Below are 22,464 nucleotides of genomic sequence, written 5' to 3'. Positions count from 1 at the left end.
ACTGCTTGACAGGGGACCATGCAAAGGCCTTGAGTCAGGGCTCATCCATGAACAGGGCTGCTGGATTTCCCACTTATTTTCTAGTTCTTGTCCAAGAACTGAGAATAGGAAACAGCGAGACACAGTCCCAGGGACTGAAAACCTTAATACTTACAAGCTTACTGACTTGGATGACAATGATCTGGTCCTGTGCAAAATTGCTTTTACTGAGTGGAGTATTGTCAAAGACTGTACACCACCCAGAGAACTCTATAAAACCCACCAGAGGCAGTACTGCCCTCAGGCCTGAGTGCTGGCAAGTGCTGTCCTTTTATCATAACATGCTCATCTTACAGACACTGGAGACTCTACAACTCAATTTCCTTTTTTAAGTTTGCTGCCGGGAGCTACCAGCTGAATTTCAAGTCCCCCTCTTTAGTACTTGACAGGTACCACAAAGTGCATTTCTACTTACTCTGGTTCCATTTTACTAGTCACCCTATTTTACCTTGACCCTAATGCCCTATTATTTTTGATCTCAGTTAATTTTATGCCTTCCATAAACTTCCAGAAATGTTTTTGAAACACTAAAAGGAATAAATTACAATTTTTTAAAGCTTCGAATAACCAGACTCACTCCAAGTTGGGTGTTTCTGTTTTGTTTCCCCAAAATACCACATGCTCTCATTCCTCTGTACCTTCCCCTTTGGTACAAGCCCCACGTCTCCCTTGCTTGTCTGTTAACCTTTAACTCAAACTTCAGAACCACTTCAAAGTCACCTTCCCAGGAGCCTTCCCTGAGCCTGCAAGCCACTTCCTTGCACTATGCTCCTGTGGTACTGTGTTCGTATCAGTCATAGAACTATCCCCGTGCCCAGCAGAAGGCCTGTACTAAGTGTCAAAGCTGCTCAATGCATGAATGGAGTCCTTTCCTTTGCCAGGAAAGAAAGACCGGCCACTGAAAGGTCTGGGTTGTCATCTGTCTGTCTCGGTACAAAAGCTGTGTGTTCATTCTAGCACAAGACAAAAAGCTATCCAAGACCTGGTGTAAAACATTCATATGAGACGGACACAAAGTCCTAGAGAGAGAGAGCATTGTGATATGATACATATGTATATCACAGAAAAGAACAGAAGAAAGAAACCACGGCCAAATCATCTTGTCGGAAACACATATGACCTAATGTAGAAAAGGAGTCACGATGAGACGCTAGAAGCTCTGAGTCACAGGCATGCTCACCTGAGGAAAGCGTGTAGAGAACACAGCTGTTGTGCTGGTCTGCCAGTGCCTGGAAACAAAACGGCACTTTCTCTGGGTAACTGCCTATCCCCCACAAACACGTACGTGGCTCTAGAGAAGGCTGCCAATGACGGGACTCACATACACACACACACGCATGCAGAGACAAAGACATAGACACACGCACGAGACACAGGGGGACGGGAACGTGGCCTCCGGCCATCCTGACAGGGAGACAGCAGGAGAGGGCAATGGGAGTCCTCCTTCCTCTTATGTAATAAACTGGGGAGCTGTGAGCCCAGCAGGGCTGGCAATGATGGGTCCGACCACTTGGAACTGGGTAAGTGGATGCAAGAAAAAGCAGCCAGTTCACAGAGAGACTGAGATTCAGGGCTGGCAGCATTCCAGCCCCTTGTCCTTCAAAGTAGTTTAGTTACACAAGGCAATACATTTCTCTTTTTGTCTAAGTGAATTCAAGCTGGATTTCTGTTACTGACAGAAAAACCCTCCCACCCGTGGTATACTTCACCCCAACATCTTCCCCCTTCCATTCCCTGCCAAGTATTCCTTGCCGCCTCCTGCAGATGCGTATGCACTATACAGGAACACATCTTTTTATCAACAGCAGCCCGAAATTCTTTTCAAAGCACTAGGGTTTACATGAATAAGTGAATTGTGAAACCTACAAAATGTCTGACAGTGGAGGGACAGGTAAATACATGACAGCATATCCACTTCAAATGCTTACCAAGAGGACGTTATAATTATAAAGAACAATTATATAGAGATTTTGTATAGATGTGTGTGTGTGCACGTGTGTGTATTCCACTCCATCCATATTCTGTTGAATAAAGATTTGTATAATGACAGTGGAGGATGGAGAGGACAAACTATTTTAAACTAAAAGAATGTAATCCAACAGTGAGGGAGGTAAGAACTGATATAAAAACTGCACTTCTGTAAGGACCCTCTGGCCCTTCGTTTCCTTACGCCGTCCCTAAAGGCACACTCACTATGGAAATCTTATGCTTCTCATTCAACTCAGGCGTCATCTCTTCCTAGGTCTCCCTGACTACACCATCCCACAAGGATCTTTTGCACTGACTATAAACTGCATTAATTAGCACTGAATTTTAAACTGCTTTACATTTTATCATATATAACATGTTCATGTCCCTTAGAAAAAAATAAAACTTTCAGAGGTCAGGTCTTGTATTTCCATCAGCATTTACACCAGGTACATTTGGTGTTCACTAACATAGAGTAAATATGGGAGACAGATTTTTTTAATAATATGCAAAAAGCTGGTATACTCCAATATTGCTAGTGGCAGCATAAATTGGGCCAGCCCCTCTGGACAAATAATTTGGCAGCATGATTAACAAATATTAAAATATTTGTACCATATGACCCAGTAATCTCACTCCTCAGAATCCTAGGATGTCAAGAAAAAATACCTTTGTGCCTGAAGATGTTCACTGTGGCATTATTTAAACAGCCTAAATGTCTACGAGAGCAGGAAGTTTTTAAGTAAATCAGGTGACATCAATTCAATGAAGAGTATGTATCATTCAGCATGACCGCTCTGGAGCCCATACCGTATGGGAGGATGCCCGTGATAAGGAAAGTGATCAAAGACCCAGATCAGCCCTGAGCCTCTGACCAGTTTAGGGGCCCAAGTGCACCAGGTCCAAAGAGTGACACTGCAACGCAGTTATTTTATTAAGGTGGTAGAATTGTAGGTGACATTTTCTTATTTTTCTAAATTTCCAATACTGCTCTCTTCATGTTCATTAAAATTTTTGTTAACATATACAAACATTTGTACTTCAATTCTCTCATCAGTGTTTGCAGTAGGATTACAAACTGTGGATCCCGGTGTCCCCAACAGCAGCCCGCAAGGACCTAACCTCTGGTACCTGTAGTGCCCTTTCAAGCTCTCGGCAACTCTGCCGGCCCCAGGCTCCTGGATAAGTAAGTCATTCAATCTCAGTGTCAACGACCACTCAGCCTCAGACCCAGTCCTACCCATCTACACCAAGGCACCTGCCAGGTTGGACTCTCAGGATGCTGAACACTTCAGTTTAAATATAATAGAAATCTTCACAGATAAACTATTTTTTGCCTACCAAATTCAGAAATGTTTTTGAATACTTAGTCTTAAAAAAAAATCACTCTCACATAGGGAAACCTGGCATAATCATCCATGAACAATTTGAGTGTGTCTAGAAAACAGTCTTAAAAAAATTCATACTCTTTGACCCACCGATCGTACCTCTATCAGGAAATAATGAGTGGGTAAGAATTTATGTACAAAGTTGTTTGCTGCAGCATGGTTATAAGGCAGAAAAGTGTAATGACCTAGAAGCTCTATACGGAATGAGTTAATTGTAGCACATCCAAGTGATGAAATATTATACTGGCACCAAAAAAACATGTTTTTGAAGAACACTCATAACATGGCACCACTCCAAACAGAGCACATTGAATAAAAAAGGCAGGATACAAAAATGCATTTTCAGCTTGAGACCAACAGTGTATGTGGCTGAGAGACAGTGCGAGTTTCTACGCAATGAGATGATGAGTGAAATGTTTTCATCTTTGTATTTTTCAGATTTTTTCTAGGTTTTCTGCAATGAGTGTCTCCCTAAACCCAGCAACAGCCCAAAAGCCCAGCCCAGCGACAGCGCCCGCTACCCGACAGGACAGCGGCCCTCACCTGGATGGTGCGGTCTCCCTTGCTCTTCTCTCGATGGGCTTCTTCCAAGTCCTTCTCTAGCCTCTCCTGCTTCTGCTGCAAGTCACTCAGCTCCTGGGTGACCTTCTTCAAGTTCCTCCGCAGTCTGCGGTTCTCCGTACCCTTGGTGAGGTTTTCTGAGTGCAGCTCTGCCAAATGGGCTGCCTTTGCCACCACAGCAGCCTCGTAATCTTCAGACCCCTACAAGAGGAGGGAGGTGGGGTGAGCAGTTTTACAGCTCATTTAACAGACCGAGAATCTGCTCCTTTTTTAACCTTGAGAGCAAGGAAAAGATGAACATTAACACCTTTCAGGACCCAAAGTACAAATAATATGAAGATTCTGAAATAACACAGGGTAATGTTTATGTAAATACGGATGTTAAGGGGGAAAAGGGTACAATTGTGTAAAGCAAGTTTTTCTTAAAAGACTAGATAGAAAAGCGCAGAATGTTTAACAGGAACTATCTTTACTTGGGAAGGAGAAGAGTTGCTTTCCTTCACTCCTCTGTATTTTCAAATGCTCTAAGGTTAGTGAGCATGTTTCATTTCCACAATGGTTTTTTTTTAACTAATAATTTTTAAGAGGTACAGAATGAAATGCTTTACCCAAAAAGCACAGAAGGATTCAAGCACTGGCAATGTTCATCTAAGTTAGAAGAGTGCAAACCCAGAGTTATCTAGAGAAAAAGAAGTCAGCACAACAGCCCAAAGGCCACTTCGAGAGGCTATAAATAAATTCAGCAGTCCGAAGGCTTAATGTGTCAAGAAACATCTCTATTTCATTAATACAATTTACTAGAGAAGATACATGTGATTACCAAGCATCTTAAAAAACATTGTAGCTCACTGTTAATCAAGAGGAGGAAGTTAAGACGAGCTGTCACTTAACGAGTAAGATGTTTTAATAGGAATATCCAGTGCAGGCAACCATTTATGAAATGGCACAATTAATAATGAACTTGTGGAAGTGACCAAGCATCCGGAACCCAGGAAATAGGCAGGCAGGAATCTAAACTGATAGAACTCTCAATGGACAGATTACGTATATATCAATTGTGTGTGTATAGTATAATCATGTTCACAGCCTCAATAATTCCATTCCTAGGATTCAATCTCAGGTGAAGAATCCTAAATAGGTGGGGGGGGGGGGGAGGCCTATAAACAAAGTCATTCATCAGAGAATTTCTTTAACAGTAAAAAATAAGAAACAACCTAAATATGCAAGAATATGAGAAATGGGTGGGTAAGGTATGATAACGCCACACAGTGAAATCTTAAACCTCTATTTTACAAAGACTTGACAACAAGGGAATATTTCTAAGTCACAATGTTATATGAAAAAATAGAATACCAACTTGCAAATGATCTAAAACATAAAATCTATGCATAGCAGGGAAAACCTAGAATGAGGAACATCAGAATGTTAGGGGTGTTTGGTGATTTCCTGTTTTCTTTTTTTCCTTCGGGTCTTCTGAAAAAAAATTGAAGCATCTATAATACTTATATAATCAGGAGAAAATAAACTTTTTAAAAAAATCTGTTCTTTGTATTAGACTAAATCTCAAGATTCAAAATTCAAAAGCAAGTGATACTTGAGATGTCAAGGTCACAACTCAGGCTGTGGAATAAAAGGGACGGGCCTCGGGCTCCTTGGCCTCTCTAGGAAATCCTCCTCAGCCACTATCACTAGTTAAGTCTTAGCTGCTCAGGAGAGGTGGGTCACGAGCACAGTTTACCCGGGGGCAGAGGAGCTCTGCTGTTCCTGGGCCCTACGCTGCCCACCCATCCGGTCCCATGTCTCCCCAGTTGCTACTGAGGACACAGAAACAGAGACTGAGGGTAAGTGCCATTCATATTACAAAGTATGCTTTATGTAAGCCTCTGTTTTATTTTCCATTAAAATTACAGTGGGAAACCTAGGTCACAAAGCCAAAAAAAATTTTTAAAGTTACCTGGGACAATGCTTATTTAAATAAACTCAAAAGATAAAAGGTAAACGATGATTGGGAAAATACTCATCTTGGACAATTTTCATATTTACCCCTTATTAGGCATTGATTATACATGAGGAGCTAAGCTAAGCACTTATACTCTCATCACATTCCTGCTTCTCATACCAACCCTACAAAGTACACATCACCATCCTTGTCTAATTAAGTAACTATGGCTCAGAACTGCTAAATGACTAGCCTGTCATCAGACCTTAAGTGATTAAATCTGGGATTCAAATGCCACCCAGCCTATGTTCTCTCCAAAGCACTATACTGCCTCACCCCTTCCCATGGAGATTCCAATTAGCATCAGTAACCCAGTAAGAATTAAAACAAGAAGAATGAATTTAAGGGGGTAAAGTTAAACACAGTTAGAACTCCAGTTGGAAACTTGTTAAACAGGGGATAGCAATGATTACTATTAAAATAATAGTTACTATAAAATGATGAAAGTTCTGTGGGATTATCATGCAAATAAAGAAGTCTCTTTAAAAATCCAAGCTCAAAGAATTCAAATTCATACATTCTACTCACTTCACAGAAATGTTTTCCAAGTTCAGTTTCCCTTAAATGGCCCTTTGAAAAACTTTTTTCCTTTTTCTCTGTGACACACTACTTTTTGAGTTCTAGTTCATCACTTAGGTGCTTAAAAACAGGTGGCCAAACATTTGGCACAACCAGACATGGTCAGACACTAAAGGCCAAATAGAATATTAAACAAATGATTCTCCCCCATGGTGCAGAAACATGCATAGTTATAAAGAGAGAGCTGGACAGCCCAGAGTTCAAAGACCAGTTCTAACTATGTGGCCTGGGAGGAGTTAATTTCTCTGAAGTTCAATTTCCTCATCTGTGCAAGTCATGATCTCTATTTCACAGGGTTGTCCTGAAGCTTAAATATGATGCATAAAGTACCCTTTCAGCAGGTGCAGGAAAATAAACCTAGTTCCTCTTTTCCATCACTTATTCCATTATCTTTCATTCCCAATCAGGACAGAAAATGGACTTTCCTCAAACTAAAACCCATGACGCCATTTGAAAAACAGACAAAAGTAACTACCGTATTTTTATGCAGAAGATTATGCTACCTAACTTAAGGATGAGTTAACAGAACTTACCGGGTTACTGCCTGTGCCCAGATACACTGTTTGATCCTTCGAGGATTTTGTGACACGAGTGTGATTACCCAGATTTTGTGATGTACAAGCAGGCAAGAGAGCTCAATAAGCTTACCCAAGGCTACACAGTCAGTGAAAAGCAGAGTCAAGATTCAAATCCACATCCTGGCCCATGTTCTTTCCAGTAAAAAAATAATATGGTACATACGGACAAGGACTACATATGCATCTGCTTAAGAAGATTGTTTAAAAAGCATGGGGATAAACACACACACAAACGAGTGCATGTCAAACTGTTAAAATCTGAATTAAGGTCAATGGATTGTACCAATGCCAATGTCTCGGTTGTGATATTGTACTATAGTTATGAAAGATGCTACCTTTGGGAGAACTAGGTAAAAAAAGAGTATACAGAAATTTGCTGCACATGTTTCTACCATTATCTCAAAGTAAAAATTTTTTTAAATGATTAGGTAGATCCATATATACTGTCATGGCAAGAACATGAGGAGAAAAAAAGATTATACAACAAAATACATATAACAATCCTATTTAATTTTTTGAAGGGTATATGTATATATGAATAAATATGCATAGACAGAGTCAAGTTGTTAGAAGAGAACACCTTCAGATGTATGAGTTTACCAGTGACTTCTACCAACCGCTTCCCACATTTTTAAGCATATTAAAAATTTCCTGCAATGTACAATTTCACTTTTCTAGCTGGGCAGGGAGGAACAGTCATGCCACAGCTGCCTCTTGCTCTTCTAAAACTCAAGTTCCACCACCTCGCCTTTACGGAAGACCGAAATGAGTACCTGTTTTCACTAGCTGAAAGAAATCCCAAGAGGATTTGCCTTTCACAAAAACAAACAAACAAAAAAAGAAACAGAAAGTTAGAGTCAGAGAACACTGTGGTGGTTGCTGGGGGTGGGAGGTGGGGGTTGGAAGGATGGACAAAATAGGGTAAGGGGATTAAAGGTACAAACTTCCAGTCATGAAGTCAGTCAGTCATGGGGATGTCATGTGCAGCACAGGGAATATAGTTGACAATATTGTAACAACTTTGCACGGTGACAGATGGTCACGAGATTTATCATTGTGATCACTTCATAATGTTAATGTCGAATCACTATGTTGTACATCTGAAACTAATAATATTGTATGTCAACTACACTTAATTTTTTTTAAAGAGGTAAAAAGAGAAAGCAGCACTTGTTCTGCGGCACGTGGCTGAGAGGCAGAGTGCGCCCGGAGCAGCGAGACCAGCACCGCGGATCTCCTTGCCTGGGAACCACACACACATCTCAGCATCCAGCCACCACAGCTTTCTGCTGTGTCTGGGAGCATCTGTGCCTTATCTCCATTTATTTTGTGCATCCATTAACAAGATGTGTCCTAAGGTATCAGAAAACCTAAGAGAGGTTATTTTCTGGGTCTCGAAATGCTCAAAAATTTTTCCATATAGATTAGTGGTAATTGCTTCTTCACTTCACGCCGTTTCAGCTCACAAAGGGTTTCATAAGAACACTCTACTTTTGGAGAGCAGGAGAAATCTGTATTTCCAATTGAAAATACATTTTTTAAATGGGTATGTAGGTAGCACCAGCCGGTCCACACTGTAATCTTCACAGAGTCACACCTGGGATTAGAATGCACATCTCTGCCCTGTGGCAACAGCTCCAAGAATTAGAATATCACTTGCTATTGCTTCTGTGCCAGGCTTAATGTCAGCCCTGTGAGCTTTGACTATTGTATTCATGCTGCAATCAGTTCAATAACATGACATCCCAAAGAAAGTCCCAGTATGTGAAAGAAAATGCAATTTCAAGTGTCTATGCCACAGTCAAACTATGCATACTTCATAATGAAATAGCCGATCTAAGTATACAAGGTACATTTACACACACAGTCAGAGTAGTGAAAAGAACACAAGGCTTTGGAGACAGACTTGAGTTCAAGTCCCAGCAAGTTCAGGTCAAACCAGCCAACAGGCAACCTCCAGGGGTGAGGACTCAATGAGCACTCTTGGAACAGCCAGGCAGGCGTGCAGAACCCGAGGAGTCCCGACAGTTCCTCATCTCTGTACGTTTCAAGACAAGAAACCGGGCCAGTAATATAAATGACAAGACCTTAAAAATCATTCTGAAAGTCTTTCAACTAGTACTGAGGGCTATGAAATTAATAAATAGACATAATACATCTGGGTATCATTTAAATGTGTAAGACTACTTTCTTTCCTTCAAGTCCCACGTAACAAGTAAAATGTCACAATGTTCATAAGGATGTCTGGTCTCCCTGCTTGTCGATGGCTAACATACATCTTTTTCCTCAAGCAATAGGAAATATGGACAGTTTTCCTAAGAATTCAGCTTTTAAAGCTTGTTATTTTCTAAGCAAGGGAAAAAAAGTACTCAGTGTGAAGTGCAAGCTGAGCTCCATTTAATCAAGCACTGTCAGAAGGTGGGGGAGGGCAAGTCTGAGATTCCAAACACAGAGATTTGTGCTTCCAGTGCACGATGATTTAAACCAAATTACTTCAATTATTCTTACTGTGAACCAAATCTCTGCAAAAGATAAGGCACAGGATATGAATCTTAGGGATCCAACAGTCTTAAATTAGATTTAATGTCTAATGTCAACTTTATAACCAAAACAACATGGGAGGAGGGGGCTGGAGAGGAGAGCCACAGCATACGGATTTATTCAGATACTAGAACTTTATTGATGCATTACTGAATAGGAAAACCAGAAACATGGGAAGAAAATGTTAAAATAATAAACAATGCAGAACTGAAATTAGCAAGAAAGAGGGAAGATCAAGGGGATGACCTGCAGGAGTCCTTGGAGTACAACACTGGGGGGAAAAAGAGAAAGAACAGATCACATCATCAAGGCCTGGAACAATCCTGGCAGGGAGCCGGGTTGAGGTGTGGGGTGATAGGTAAAAAAAAGCACAGGCCTGGGAGTGAGACTGGCTCTGGGGTCAAATCCTAGCTCTCACCATTTCGGTGACCCTGTGCAAGTTGCTTGAATCTCTGACGCTGGATTCCTTCAGCAGCAGACAAGAATAGGAACAGTGCCTGCTTCCTGATCTGCCACACAGATTCGGTGAGTTAATCCATGGAGAACACTTAGCTTGACACACAGTATGTGTTCAGTAAATGCCGGCTGTTACAATTAGCAATTACAGTTGACCCTTGAACTACATGGGTTTGAACTGTGTGGGTCCACTTTCACGCAGACTTTTTTCAATAAATACATTGGAAAATACTTGGGAGGGTCATGACAATTTGAAAAAACATTTCCTTTTCTCTAGCTTACTTTACTGTAAGAACACAGTATGTAATACCTACAACATATAAGATGTATGTTACTCAAATCTGTTACTGGTAAGGCTTCCTGGCCATGGGAGGCTGGCTATTAGTAGTTCAGTATTTGGGGAGTCCTAAGTTACACGCAGATTTCCAACTACACAGGGAGTCATCGTCCCAGCCCGTGTTGTTCAAGGGTCAGCTGTACTCCACTTAAATCCTGACCCTGCCACTTTTCAAGCTCAGTGACAGCAAACAGCTGCATACCCTCGCTGAGCTCCAAAACCCACAAACACGAGGAAAATGGTAAATTACCTTCCCCACAGGGCCGTGAGGACTAAATGAGATACTCCACACATCTCATACTCTACCACTGGCACAGAGTAAACTTGGCCCTCCTAATGGGCGGTGGCTGTCATCACCATTACCCTCAAACACTAAGGAGGGGCTGGCGAAGCCCCCAAGGCTGAGAGTTTCCTCTACTTAGACTGAGCTAATTCTCTGACTAAAGACCAGAGTTTTCCTTGGTTCCTTTCAGATGCAAAGCCCTGGCCTCACCAGGCGGCAAGGCCCAAGGAGAGAGCCGCTTCACTGTGAGCACTTACCTGGACTGTCTGGGTCTGTGCTGTCAGGGGGGCCTCTCTGGCTTTAACCAAGGCAGCACTGAGCTCTTCTATTTCACAGTTAAGTTCTTCAACCTGGGTAAACATAAGAGTAACAGCCAAATATGCAAGTGAACTCTCTTCTCTGTGCACAGCCCAAATGTTTTGGGGGTTTTCCTGCTGAGGTGCAAGGTCTTATAATCAAGGGCTTTGTAGTCAGGAATGACCCATAGTCAGAGAAGTGGGATTTCTAGTTTGGCTGTTAACTGGATGCATGACTTCAGGCAAGGTAGGTACTCTCTCTGAGACTCAATTCCCACAACTACGGAATAAGGACACCGCCCTCACCCAGCCACAGCACTGTTGGGTTAAATGGGGTGATGTGCATTATGTGCACTGCTGCTAAAGTCGCCTGGCTCACACAAGGGTTACCATTATTGCTGTACAGACAGGCGACCCACCCAACAACCTGGCCTGGCTATTCCCAGAATGCCTCATCCCCAGGGACCTTCTCCTATACCCCAGGTCAGCCACAAACTGCCGGGGCCACAGCTGGACTCTGCCAGCAACCAGAACTGCTCTGCCACCGGTGCCACAACATTCGGAAGGTCTCCACCTTCAGCTTGGCCCTGAACTCCCAACATGACACAAACTATAACTGCAACTACTATGAACCAAATCTCTGCTGCATCTGACATTGGTGATTTCAGAAGCTCTTGCCCTCCTTTGGCTTCTCAACTCCGCAGGTTCCTGGTTAGCTCTCACTTCCACAGCCATTCCTTCTGTCTGTTATGCATTCCTCTTCCTGTGCCTGAAATTCTGATGTCCTCTGTAATCCCATCCTCAGCCTTTTTCTTTCCCATCTACTCTCTCCTTAGATAAGACCAACTCTTAGTTTTATCTCACTTCTGTATAGGAGGCAACTCCCAGACCTGCATCTTCAAGCCTGAGCTCTCTCCATGCTTCAGACCTACATTATCTACCTGCCTCCTGGACACCTCACCTTGACGTCCATGAGCTCCTCAAAGGCAGTCCTTGCTAAAGAGACTCATCACCTCCATCACCACCCCCAACGTGCCATCATACTCCATTTCCTAAGCTCTAAACTGAGTTGGTGGTACCACCCCACCCTGGCCATCCATCCAGATACATGAAGTCCGTCCTCGATTGTTCCATCCCTCAAATCCTGTATCTAAACATCAAACTTCCCCAGATTTGCTTTTAACTTTTAATTATTTCTAATTTTATTCCTGTAATAAGCCCCACCCCTCCATTCCTACTTGGTGTGACTACTGCTCTAATTCAGTTTTTCTTGGCTACTGCCCTCCCTGCTTCCATTCTCTGCCTCCTACAATTCACTCTCCAAATGTAGCCAAAGACCTCACTAAAACACAAATGCGATCACACCCCTCCTGCTGCACGGCCTTGAGCGGCAGTGCCCCACGGCAGCTCAAGCTGTGAGTGCGCCACCACCAGCTGGCCCCATGCACTGTCTCCAGCTTCTTCTCTCGCCTCACCTAAGTTCTGCGTCTGACGCCCTGACCACCTCAAACTGCTTTTGGTTCCACAGAGACACACTGAGCTCTTTCCTGACTTAGTGCCTTGACCGGTGCTCTACCTTCTGCGTGAAAAGGCCTCCTGGTCTCGCCTCCCTTCCCAACTAACTCCTAACTCACCCTTTAAGATTCAGCTCAGAGACCTTCTCCAAGAAGGATACTCCCCACTCCCCACATGCACACCCAATCTGAACTTGGTCCCCTTCCCTCCACGTCCACAGCCCAGCCCACCCCGCAGTCACCACGCCTTCACTCTGTCCCTCTTGCCCGCCAGACTTGGCAGCAGAGCTGGGTAACTGCCTACCTAGCAGCACAGGTACCGAGACACACAAATTACTATGCCCATGACAAGGGCGGGGAAAAAAAGGGGGGGGCATTACAATTACCATGTATAGTGGGGGGGGGGCACGGGGAGGGCTGTGCAACACAGAGAAGACAAGTAGTGATTTTATAGCAACTTACCACGCTGATGGACAGTGACTGTGAAGGGGTATGTGGGGGGGACTTGGTGAAGGGGGGAGCCTAGTAAACATAATGCTCCTCATATAATTGTAGATTAATGATACCAAAATTCAAAAAAAATTTTAAATTTAAAAAAAAATTATTATGCTCATGACAAGAAAGCAGCGGGTGGTACTGTCTGCCACCACCTCGGATCCCAAAGGCAACAACCCCGGGAGCTATGTAACAGGCTCGGTCATGGCCTTGCCCCCAAAACCCCTTTTGTCTGTCTTCTGTTGACTTTCCAAAGACTAGTATCGGCCAGCATGGCAGCCACCTGTGGCTACTGGGCATTTGAAATGTGCTTAGCCTGAATTGAGATGCGCTTTAGGCACACCTGGACTTCAAAGACAACGTTTGGATTTTTTAAAACGTTAAATACCCTATTATTACTATTGTCTTATTGATTATAGGGTGAAATAATAATATTTGGAATATGTATATTACTAATTTCACTTGTTTCTTCTTACTTGTTTTAATGTGGCTACTAGAATACCCAAAATTACATATATAACTCACATTCTCTTTTTGTTGGACAGCTAGGTCAGACACTCCACATGAGTTTCCAGTGGACAAGGGCCCTCTCTCCCCACTTTCTATACTCCTCTAGGCTCTCTTACAAACTTTCACCTAATGCTAAAAATTCAGGGTAGAATGGGCCAGTCACAGACTCTAACACAGAAAAGCCTCACTTCAGGTATATCAGACATACCTCTTTTTCCTTTGACTTTAATGCCATGGTTAAGCCCTGAATGGCTTTATCCCTCTTTAAACTATTTTTCTTCTCTGTAGCAATTTCTCTCTCCTTCTCTCTCAGGTCCTCCTGAAGTGCCTAAATTAAATTAGAAAAAGATTCACTAAGTTGATGCATTCCATCCAAAATGCACTGTAAATATCTCTGTAAGGGCAACACAAATGCAGTTATTCTATCTTCCTCCTGTCAACCTGTGATTAATGTTTCCAAGTAGAGCTGAACGCAGCGGCATCAGCTCCAAGTTACTGCGTTACCGCTCATGGCGACAGGGCTGGGTGGAGGGAAGGGAACCAGATCACTTAAGACGGTGACAGCTATTCCTATGGGAAGGACTCCAGTGCCTTCTGGGATCTGAACACAGTCACATCAGAGTCTTTGAAACCATACCAGGTTATTTGGGGGGAATAGCAATCATTAATTTCCTCCCTAATGGTACCAAAGCTAGCAGAGAATTTGGTTTGATGGAGACGGAACATACGCGTTTACAGTCTGAGTCCATTTCTAAGGATAATCACTGCTGCCAACCTCCTCGGCTGTCGTGCAGATGGAGTGAGATGACGGCCGTGGAAGAACCTTTAGGCTGGCAGGCGCTACACCCATGCTGGCTGCTGTGACTGGGAGCCCTGGAGGAATGGTCAGAGTCCCTGCTCTGCCCTCTTCCAAGCCACGTGACCCTGGGTAGGCAACCTCACCTCTCTTGAGCCTCACGTACCCCACCTGCACAATGGGAATGCCTACTTCAAAGAGTTACTGCAGACTGAGAAACCTTCTCTCAAGTATCTAAAGCTCGATTGGCACACAGTAGCAGTCAATGAATGGCAGCAACCATCACACAGAATTACGTATTGCACTCAGAATAAAGCAAAAGGCAAAGATAAATCTGTAATAAGAATTTGATCAACACACCTGGATCCTTTCTTCAAAGTGGTTTCTCTCCTTCTGGTGCTCCATTTGTGCAGCCTAAGAAAAGGCATCAATTGGTACCCAGAATCCAACAGCTTCCCCAGAGCAATTAGAAGGAGCACCTCATTTACTTACTTCCCCCACTGCCGTGGAACTCATGAAGACAAGTGTCCATTCCTATCTGTCTTACCCCAAGTCTGGCCCAAGTGAAGAAAAATGTACAGCAAGCAACCATGTTAGCTGATCCCCAGGCCCACCGAGAGTAACCAAGGAGCTGCTGCCCAGCGGAAAAGGCCTACTCAAGGACAGGGCCTGGGGAGTGAGGGGCTAAAAGTAGGGGCAGGAGGTGAGGGCTGATCACAGCCGCAAACTAACCGGGGAGGCTAACGACCCACTGCTGTGGTGGGGACAGAGACACCCTGCTCCATAAAGGCACCCAGGCGTGTCATGAGTGCCCAGCACCTGTAACGTAAGTGTACCACATGCAGCAGCCACCCTCGGCCCAACAAGAATTGGAAGATCTTAACTAGGCCTACCTGCACCTCCAGGTCCTGCCCACCCTCTTCCAAACAGCTTGCCAGGTAGGCCACCTAGGGCAGGGGAGGAGTCCGGGAGGCCTTGGGGTCTGATACTAGTAACCCACCTCTTGGAGCCTGGGAAAATATAACAACTCCTCTGAGCCTGTTTCTAAATTCAGCGAGGGGACTGTGCTCTCTCCCTCGCTAAGTGGCCAGGAGGACTGAGTGTGGTGGCACGACGGGCTGCCACGCCCAGTACGAGTTAGTTCCCTTCCTGCACCGACTCTGAAGTTTCAGACCAAAGTCGGCCCCAAGCCCGCCTCTAACCACAAAGGCAAAATGGGTATGCACCACACTTTTATCCTAAGAAAACACAAAGGATGAAAATAAAGTCCTCAGGCAACAAATTGACACGTGGTAGAACACAGGCAAGCAGGTATGGAGGACTGCTTTTGTAACCAACTCCATATGAACACAGGGCTGGATGGAAAAACAATGCCAGGGCCACTAAAAAAGGAGGTTTCTGCTAATTCCTCAACTGACCAGGAGCTAATATTTGGAAGCAGCCTGTGTGTGACCGTGGGGACTGAATGGGCATTCTTTTTCCCACAGGGGACTCTGGTCTGCTCATTAAGTCCCCCCTTCACGTCCCGCCTCACCTCAGTTTCTCTCTCCTTTTCTCCCCTCAGAGCAGCAGAAAGTCCTCGGAGCTCTCCAGACGACACATTCTCATCAGGAGATGCCATCTGAGATTTCTCCTCTTTAAGGCACTGAATTAAAGCTTCTTTGCTCTTCAAAGACAGCTTCAACTCCTCAATCAGTCTGAAAGAGAACAAAATTTAAATATTAATTCTAAGCTGTTCTCTTAGCTCAGTGGAGCAGGAGGAGGTAGGAAATGGGCCCAGACATCCTCAGAGTAGACATGTGCAATGACTGGACAGGAACGGAATCATTCTGCAGGGTAGGGATTAAGGGCCAGAACGCATGTGACATCAACTGTCCCCGCGCCTCCAGCCTGGCCCAGTCGAGCCAACCTCTGAGCTCCCAGACTATGGCCTAATCAAGGCACACCCTGCTCAGACTTTCAATGGCCCCTGCTACCCACAGCAGCGGACAGACTACTAAATTTTTTGGCCAAGTCCTCTCTCCAAAAGAAATCTGGCACGGAAGCCAAAACAAACTTGGCCAATAAAGGAAAACTATTTCCAGTCTGAAAAAAACAGAACATCTCCCCAAGGTTTCTCAGAGCAAAGTATAAAACACACTGATTTTCGAGAGAAAGGCCAAACTCCTGAGCAGTGCAGTCAAGGCCCTGGCTTTCGGGGCCCAGGTCAGAGGCCCTGCTGCGAGCTGCAGTCTCCCCTCTCACAGGAAGCTGCCACCACTCCATCGCCACTCAGAACCTCACCTCCAGTCTCTCCAGAAGCCAGGCTGGTATAAGCCTCCAGACCCTGGCTCACACTATTCCCTCTACTACCCAGAATGCCCTTCACAACTCCACTCCCACCTCCACCTAATGAACACCCATCACCCAGCCAGAGTTAGCTCGGCCTCACCTCCATCGAGGAAGCTCTGCCACCCACACCCTAGTGTCCCCCTCAGGTAGAGCTGAGCACCTTCCTCGGGACCACCGAAGTCCCCCCATATCACCTGTGCCCTGACCAAGTTTTGTAATCTCTCTGAGCCTGCATTTCCTCAGCTATAAAATAGGGATAACCTGCTCATGTGGATTAGAGATTAGCTACGTAAAACAGCCTGACACAGCTCCAGGCACATGGCAGAACTCAACACACAACAGTTGCCATAATTATTACTTTTTGTACATCCAACAACCAGCATTTTGTCAGAGAACCCTCAGAAGAGACTTTCGGTAACTAAGCCTAGAAAGCAACTAAGTAAAGCAGAAAGAACACAGGCTTGGAGTCAGAAAGTGCTTCCCTAAGTCCCCAGTGAAGTGAGGAGTGAGTTAAAAGTAGTTCAAGCAGCTAGCAATGCACTGGTGCTATGCTCTGAGTATCTGTGTTCCCCCACAATTCAGGTATCGAAATTCTAACCCCCAAAGGTGCGGGATTAGGAGGAGATGAAGTCATGTAGGTGGGGTGCCTTACAAACAAGGCTCCAGAAAGATCCTTCACCCCTTCCAGATGTGGGGACTCAACGAGAAGCCTGGAAGAGGACCCTCGCCCGACCATGTAGGCACCCTGACCTCAGACTTTCAACCTCCAGAACTATAAGAAATAGATTTCTATCGTTTGTGAGCTACCTAGTCTGTGGTATTGTGTTATAGCGCCCTGAATGGACAAAGACAGTTGGGACAGAGGGTACCAGGCAGCACCAGAGCGGTGCCCCTCAAACTGAGAAAAAGGAGTAAGGCTGCCCTCTAGGGGTTCAACTCTGAAATCATAACATAATCCATCAGAGGTAAAAAGTCACTGGGTTGTGTTGTGTGTCATCGTTTTACATCAAGCAAATTGATTTGTTTTAGTTATCTTAAAGCAAATTCCAGTAGGGATGCAAGGCATGAGGTGGGCCTGTGGGGACTGGCCAGGCTGGCACACAGGGCCCATCAAAGGTTTTATGGCCCTTTCATATATGGTTCCCAATGCCTGGAACACCCTTTCTTCCTCCAAGTAATTCCTCCTTATCCTAGTACCTCCTCCAGGAAGCCTTTCCTAATCATTCTAAAGTGAGTAGAAAAAAGTGTTACGTTAACCCAGCATTTACTCCTTCTAGCCCTTCTCACTATTCCTGCTTCCATTCCTTCCACCAAACTAGATGATGACGATGGGCTTAAATTCTAACAATTTCTGTACCACTCACTCCTATATTCTAATCACCACTTATTGAGGAGAGGATGCTCAGGAAATATTTGTTGAAAAAAAGGCATAATGACCCATCAGAACCAATAATGTAACTGCACAGCCTCTGTTGGGACCCTCGCTTCCCAATCAACTCCTCCCAGACCTCTTCTCATCCTACCCCCAGCTCTCTCCCTTCTTCCCCTGCACACAGACAGGAATTCCGTTTTTTCTTCTCTGCTGGTTACCCCACACATTCTAGTTTATTCGCTGGACCCCCCCTATTTCTAGTTTAACCTGCAGTACCCCCAGGAAAGACAAGCCAATCAGCCTCTAAGGGCTTCACCATCATCAGTTGGGAGAGATACAAGGGAATGCGTAGCTGATTCATACAGAAAAGGATTCCGGACTCTCTCATTTCTCACAATGTAGAGGCCCCAGACTCCACCACTCTGACGACGGTGCCCAGGAAGGCTGGTACTATGAAGAGGAGGCTCAGCAAAAAAGACCCATGTCCAGAGAGGGTTCTCCCCCTGGCCACGTAACCAACAAGAGCACTCATTCATCCAGCACTAGGCTCCTCCTCACAGAGAACTCAGTTTCCTGACTCATCCTGAGATTATTTCCAAAACTTCAGTTTTCCAGATCAAAGTTAAGAAAAGATCTCAGTGCACCCAATAAATGCTAGTTCTTCCAAATGCTAGAGCAAAGGTACCTAATAAATGGAGACAATGGGCTCTCTGTGGGTCTACTTACTCCTTTTTTATAGATAATTCTAAAACATTTGCTCCACTGATTTGCTAACCCATACTGAAAACAAGCAACAGACTCAAATCTCAAAAGGTGGTACAAAGACAGAAATTAAAGCAAACAGCAGTTGGGAGTGAGGGCAACTGAGTACAAGAACCTAACAACATGGTGGGCCCATCAATCAGAGGACAGTGAGCAACCAAGAAAAAGGAACAACAGTCAGCATCCTATACTAAGAAAGGAAAGGAGACCATTTGTTTTAGAACCATTTCCGTCATGTTCCAAACAAGCATGGCTCTTCAGTGACTAAGTCACATGTTAGCCAGAAGTTTCACTTATATTTAGTTAACTCAACCTTCCACTTAGTGACCATGAAAGCAAGACAAGAGTATCAAAATGTAAAGTTCATGGTAAAGAACACCTCAACTCTCTGCTGACCAGTTTTTGATTAAAGGTTTGGTTGCAAGACATGATGAGCACTAGACTGCCTACAGGCCGTACGGTCCATCCGTTTCTCTCAACTCAGTGGCACACATCTTATTTCTGGGCCACCAAAGGACTCTACTTGGTCTGCATTGTTCTGACTCCTTGCACTGTACTAATCTGGGCCCTCACACTGCATTGAAAGATATGATGGAGACAGTCACACAAAACTCGCTGGTGTTATTGTGGGGATATAGTCACTTACTGTTCCCTTTGGGAAGATCCACAGGAGAAATTTCTCCCTGTTAATGTTAAGTAAAACTAGGCTTCTCCTGAGTTACTAGCTCACTTTACCCTGTGAGCAATGTGAATCTTATGCCCACTGAGATTTTTTTCCTTTTTCCTTTGGCTACTAGAAAGCTTATAGCCAAAACTGAATGCTAAATATACTACCAAAGTAAAACTTTTCAGAGTGAGTTTCTATCTACTAATTCTCTCTGTGCATTTATCACTGTTCTACATTTCCTTTCACCTGATTTTACACCTCGTTTCCTCAGTACAGAGAACAAGTAGAGAAAAGAGGGGAAAAAGAGTCAAAAAGGAATAATTGTTTCCCAATGCTGCCAGATAAACAGATGTCAAAGTACCACAGGGTAAGAGCCAGACCTGTCTTTCTCTTCCAGGACCACAGCCATCTCCAGATCCCCTTCATGCATCTTCTTCACCTCTGAAAGCTTGTTTTCCAAGCTCAACCGAAGAGCCTTCTCCATTTCTGTCCCTGCAAAGGCCTTTTCCAGTTCTGCCTGGGCAGCTTTCACATCCTAGAGTTAAATTAAATGCATTTGATGCGATTTTTCAATACAATTGGGAACATTTTGAAATGAAATTGGATTAAAATATAAATATTTATGACTTTTTCTCCGGCACATTTCCCCTCCCTGATTTGTACTATACATGGGGAGAATCAGTAATAAATGCATTTGCCAGCCACTTTTCCCTCTTGTATCCTGAAGAGTAATAGGCATTTCCAATGGAAAAGACTCAACTCTACAAGAACTGTATTTCTGGTTTTGAAAAATCAGATCAATATTTACAGCTTCAATGAGAACAAGAAGAAATGTGCCTGCCTCTCAATACCTAAACATACATATATTCCAAAGAGTCACCATAATCTCCATACAAATTCATCCCACACCTCACCGCCCCCTCACTATTTTTTTAAAAGATAATGACTACACAATACTAAAGTACATTTTATCTCCAAGGTGATTTGGGTGGTGAAAAACTCTGTGTTCTTCCTGAGAGCTCAGAGAAGCCAACAAGGAAATTATCTGAATCACACAGGCGGTGTCCAAATAAGGGAAAAAGGTCCTGGTGCTCAGGAAGGTGACCTGGGAGTAGAAATGAATCTCCAGGTGTCAACTGCCTCTTGACTGCAGCGCAGTCAGACTGGACTGGGTGAAAAACCCAGCTCTCCCACTTAACTGATGTGTGGCCCTGGTTAGTCGCTTAACTTCTCTGAGCCCTAGCCTTCCCGATCAACAGAGATAACCACCATTCCAGGATAGAGCTGCTGTTAGACTCTGTCAAATGCCTGCTCCATCACAGACAGCTCAAAAAAATGTTGACTCCCTCCCCTCTGCACTTTTACTTCACGGTGCCTTCCTGAGAGGCCTGCCCATCAAGTTTAATAATAGCTAGAAAAAATCATTTCCCCATATTCTGAGATAATAAACAACAAAGTCTGTTATTTACTGAGTGCCTACTAAATGCCAGACTTTGAGGAAGGAGCTTCATTTATATTATATTTGAGCCTCACTCAATCCTGTGCAGCTATGTACCGAGAGCAGATTACAGCACAAAGAGGATGCAGGCTCTGCAGCCAGACCGCCCAGCATTCACTGCCCGTGTGACCTTAAGCAAGTGACTTAGCCACTCTGTGCCTGTGTCATCATGTTTTGTTTTGTTTTTAAAGGTGATAAAAGTATTCACCTCATGAGTTTATGGAAGAGATTAACGAGGTCAATGTATGAGAAGGCCAAAAGAGGGTGCCTCTCACATGGAAAGCCCTCCATGAACTGCTGGCACCGCTGTTGCTACAATCACTACTGCAAAGCAGGTCTCACTAGCGCTGTGTTACGGGTTAGTGGGGAAGCAGAAGCTTGCGGGGGCAAATGCCTTATTCGAGGCTACGAAGATGGTGGCAGAGCAGGGATTCAACCCAGTCCTGCCAGTCATGCTGACACCCTAAAACATTAGGAAGCATTTTTGAGAAAAATAAGGTAGCTGAGTCACGAGGTTAAGTCCCTTCTACTTTAACTAAAATTCAAAATTTAGGCTTAGAAGACTTTTTTTGGTTCCAGCTCTACCATTTTTGACCAAGACTAAGTTTCCCACCCTCTCTGAGCCTGTTTCCTCATCTGTATTTTGTACTAGTACCTACACACCACACACTCCACAGGGCTGATATTAGGGCTGATGTGACCATCAAGCCTGAAAAAGACCATTACAAGGGGCAAAATACATTACAAATGTACCTGCTTTTTGTACCCCAAGGTGCTCTGTGGTGCCTTTCTTCCTCCCAACAGCTACAAAGGATCAGGGTTTCAGGCAGAGAAAGTGAAATGAAACAAAAGACTTCAAAGACCAAGAATTAATTAACTAGCATTACTTAATACTAGCTTATATAGAGAAAAACTGTTCGAACACATAGGAAATAGGATCTTTTAGGGCAAGCAATACCCTGACTCCCATCAGTCACAGGAAGCACCTGAGAATAAGCAGGAGAAGCCACAGACGTGTCTCCCCAGGAAAAAGCCTTCACTTCAGTGGGCGCTGCTGGGATGCAGGCTGGCACTGGGCCAGGGCTGCATGGGCACACACTGGCTTACAAGCCAAGAAAACTGGTTCCAGGCTTAGCTAGTGTTAGGTGAGTCACTTCCCCTCTCTGGGCCTCAGTTTCCTCCTCTGTAAAATAAAGGGACTAAACTAGATAAGAAGAATGGTGCTGGAGCAAGAACAGGGTTTAAAGTCAGCAAAGTCTAAATCCAGGATTAAACTGGGACTAGTTAGTATTCTGTACTTCAGGGTCCTCATCTACAGGAATGAAGACAATCACGGCCAGTGCACAGGGTGTTCGGGTGCAAAGTGCCTCGAATGGGGCTGAAGCCCAGGAGATGCTCAAGAAGGGTGGCCCCTGCTTCTGTTGAAACTCTAGCAGCTTGTGAAAAAACGAACAAAATTCTGCCCACTCTGTTATTAGGCCACTGTAACAAAGA

The 22,464-nt window shown here is 44.2% G+C and overlaps 1 protein-coding gene across 4 annotated transcripts in view; it reads right to left on the bottom strand.

The window, feature by feature from the left end:
* The window catches only part of CDK5RAP2 (CDK5 regulatory subunit associated protein 2), a 173,887-nt gene that overhangs the window by 117,931 nt on the left and 33,492 nt on the right, over positions 1–22,464 (bottom strand). For 3 of the 4 annotated variants that reach the window (XM_073225524.1, XM_037022236.2, XM_073225527.1), the window contains 7 exons: positions 21,724–21,774; positions 19,853–20,007; positions 15,875–16,037; positions 14,701–14,754; positions 13,753–13,872; positions 10,987–11,079; positions 3,939–4,157 (listed from right to left, as the gene is read on the bottom strand). In XM_073225524.1, the coding sequence (XP_073081625.1) occupies positions 3,939–4,157; positions 10,987–11,079; positions 13,753–13,872; positions 14,701–14,754; positions 15,875–16,037; positions 19,853–20,007; positions 21,724–21,774 (855 nt within the window). The remainder of the gene's footprint in view (positions 1–3,938; positions 4,158–10,986; positions 11,080–13,752; positions 13,873–14,700; positions 14,755–15,874; positions 16,038–19,852; positions 20,008–21,723; positions 21,775–22,464) is intronic. The other variant, XM_037022238.2, reaches the window with a different exon arrangement.

The sequence above is a fragment of the Manis javanica genome, chromosome 2 (assembly GCF_040802235.1).
Source record: "Manis javanica isolate MJ-LG chromosome 2, MJ_LKY, whole genome shotgun sequence".
NCBI classification, from domain to species: domain Eukaryota; kingdom Metazoa; phylum Chordata; class Mammalia; order Pholidota; family Manidae; genus Manis; species Manis javanica.
The sequence above is the reverse complement of the archived record's forward strand: the minus strand, read 5'-3'. Positions and strand labels throughout refer to the sequence as shown.